Raw genomic sequence first — 2104 nt, forward strand, 5'->3', positions numbered from 1 at the left:
TTCATTTTCTGCAAAGCTTTAATGTTGCTATAGTGTATGATAGTTGATAGAACTAGAGGAAGATGTGGGATACAGGAAATTGGAGATTCTTATGTAGAGATTGGATGAAAGTTATACTCCTAGTTAAAAAGCTTCTTTATATATTCTATATAAAGGTATATAGTCGAGCACAAAGCAATAAGTGCACGTGCAGCACTGCTTATATTTTCGATCCGCCTCTGACTGCTGGACATGTGAATGTTATACAAGAATGTTTCACTTTCTAACTAGGAGTATAACTTTCATTCAATCTCTACATAAGAATCTCCAATTTCCTGTATCCCACATCTTCCTCTAGTTCTATCAACTATCATACACTATAGCAACATTAAAGCTTTCCAGAAAATGAACAATTAAGATACAATGAAGTGGATTACTTAATACTTGAATCAAGTTAATAGGAATTTCCAGATTTTCTTCCAATCCCACATCTTACTCTAGTTCTATCAACTACCATACCCCACAACAAGATCAAACCTCCATAGAAAATCAAAAATCAAAAATCAAGAAATGGGTAAAGTGGGTCACCTGCAGAAACATCTCTTTTCAACCGAGGAACAAAACAAGATCATTTAGTTCCAATTTTAGTACGATTTCCTCCCTTTCGTTTTTTATTTATATTTATTTGCCATTGCTTAGAGTTCGATAACGACAAAATCTCTTATTCTATTGATACTTGAAATCTGAACTTCAGGCATTTCTTGCAATAAAGTTTATATAAGAAAATTAAAAAAATCAAGAAATGGGTAAAATGGGCCACCTGTAAACAATGAGTCTTGAACCAAGTAAAGTTAACAAGAATGTCATGGTTTTTCCTATCCATCATCTTCCTCCAATTCTATCAACTACCAAACACCATAAAGATCAAATCTTTATACATTAACAACAACGCCTCAATGCCAAACAAGTCGGGGGTAATGCGAGTATTCACCAGAAATTGACTAGTTTTATGCGGGCTGCCAACCAAAGATCAAATTTTTATATAAAAATAAAATAAAAAATCAAGAAATGGGTAAAGTGGGCCACTTGTAAAAAGTGAGTCGTGAATCAAAGTTAACAAGAATTTCAAGTCTTTTTCCTATTCCTCATCTTACTCTAGCTCTATCAACTACCATACACCATAAAAATCAAATATTTATACAAAAATAACATCACTTCAGTCCCAAACAAGCTGGGGGTTAATGTGAGGATTCATCATAAAATTGACTAGTTTTACGCAGGCAGCCAACAAACGATCAAATCTTTATATAAAATTAAAATTAAAAAAATCAAGAAATGGGTGAAATGGGTAACCTGTAAACAGTGGGGTCTTGAATTAAGTTAGGGTCATAAGACCTCAAGGGTGCCTCCATCATATCATGAAGTTGTTCATCAGATAATAAGGGAAGTGCAGCCTTAAGCTTTGGAGCAGTTTCAGGTTTGAGCTGAGCTTGACGTCTCAAAAGCTGAGCAACATACACATTTGTGAGACCTGTTTCTTCTGCTATTTGACTAAATGTTTTGCCAGATTTTTGTTTCACTGACATAAGTGATGCCACCATGTTTGCTTTGTTCTCCATTTTTTACTTTTGTTATATGATGCTAAGGGAATAGGGGTTGTGGATATATGATATGGGATGAGTTATGATGATTAGGTTTTGGGACCCAATTATGAATTATCCTACTACTACTTTGCAAAGCCCAATTTGATAAGAAATTTCAATAGGAGAAAAGGTGTTAATTTTGAGTTTTGGCTCTGACTGCTAATTGGACTTTTTGTACTTCAACAGTCCTACTTCTCTTTTTCTTTGTTTTGTACTAAAAACAAATAAGAGTCCTCCGTCCATACAACACTCATTTGGGAATATTTCTTGGTATTCCTGCATTAAATATTACTACAACTTCATAATTAATTACTCTAATCAAGAAGAGACAATTGTCATAAAATTCAACAAAATCAGAAATCAAGTATAGTCAAACTTTTTTATAATAATATTGTTTGCTCTACTATTTTTTTGGCCTTTTATCGTAATCGACTATTATACACCTATAATAACATTTGACGTTTAGATATTATGTGGCTGTT

General features: G+C 33.3%; 1 protein-coding gene across 3 annotated transcripts in view; it reads right to left on the minus strand.

The window, feature by feature from the left end:
• LOC107801183 (cyanate hydratase) overlaps positions 1-1798 on the minus strand; it is a 6707-nt gene extending 4909 nt beyond the window's left edge. For all 3 annotated transcript variants that reach the window (XR_001651600.2, XM_016624472.2, XM_016624480.2), the window contains exon 1: positions 1333-1798. Coding sequence is in view for 2 of the 3 variants with exons in the window: in XM_016624472.2 (XP_016479958.1) it covers positions 1333-1598 (266 nt within the window). In the remaining variant the exon portion in view is untranslated. The remainder of the gene's footprint in view (positions 1-1332) is intronic.
• Between the last annotated feature and the right edge of the window lie 306 nt (positions 1799-2104).

This window comes from Nicotiana tabacum, chromosome 7 (genome assembly GCF_000715075.1).
Source record: "Nicotiana tabacum cultivar K326 chromosome 7, ASM71507v2, whole genome shotgun sequence".
NCBI classification, from domain to species: domain Eukaryota; kingdom Viridiplantae; phylum Streptophyta; class Magnoliopsida; order Solanales; family Solanaceae; genus Nicotiana; species Nicotiana tabacum.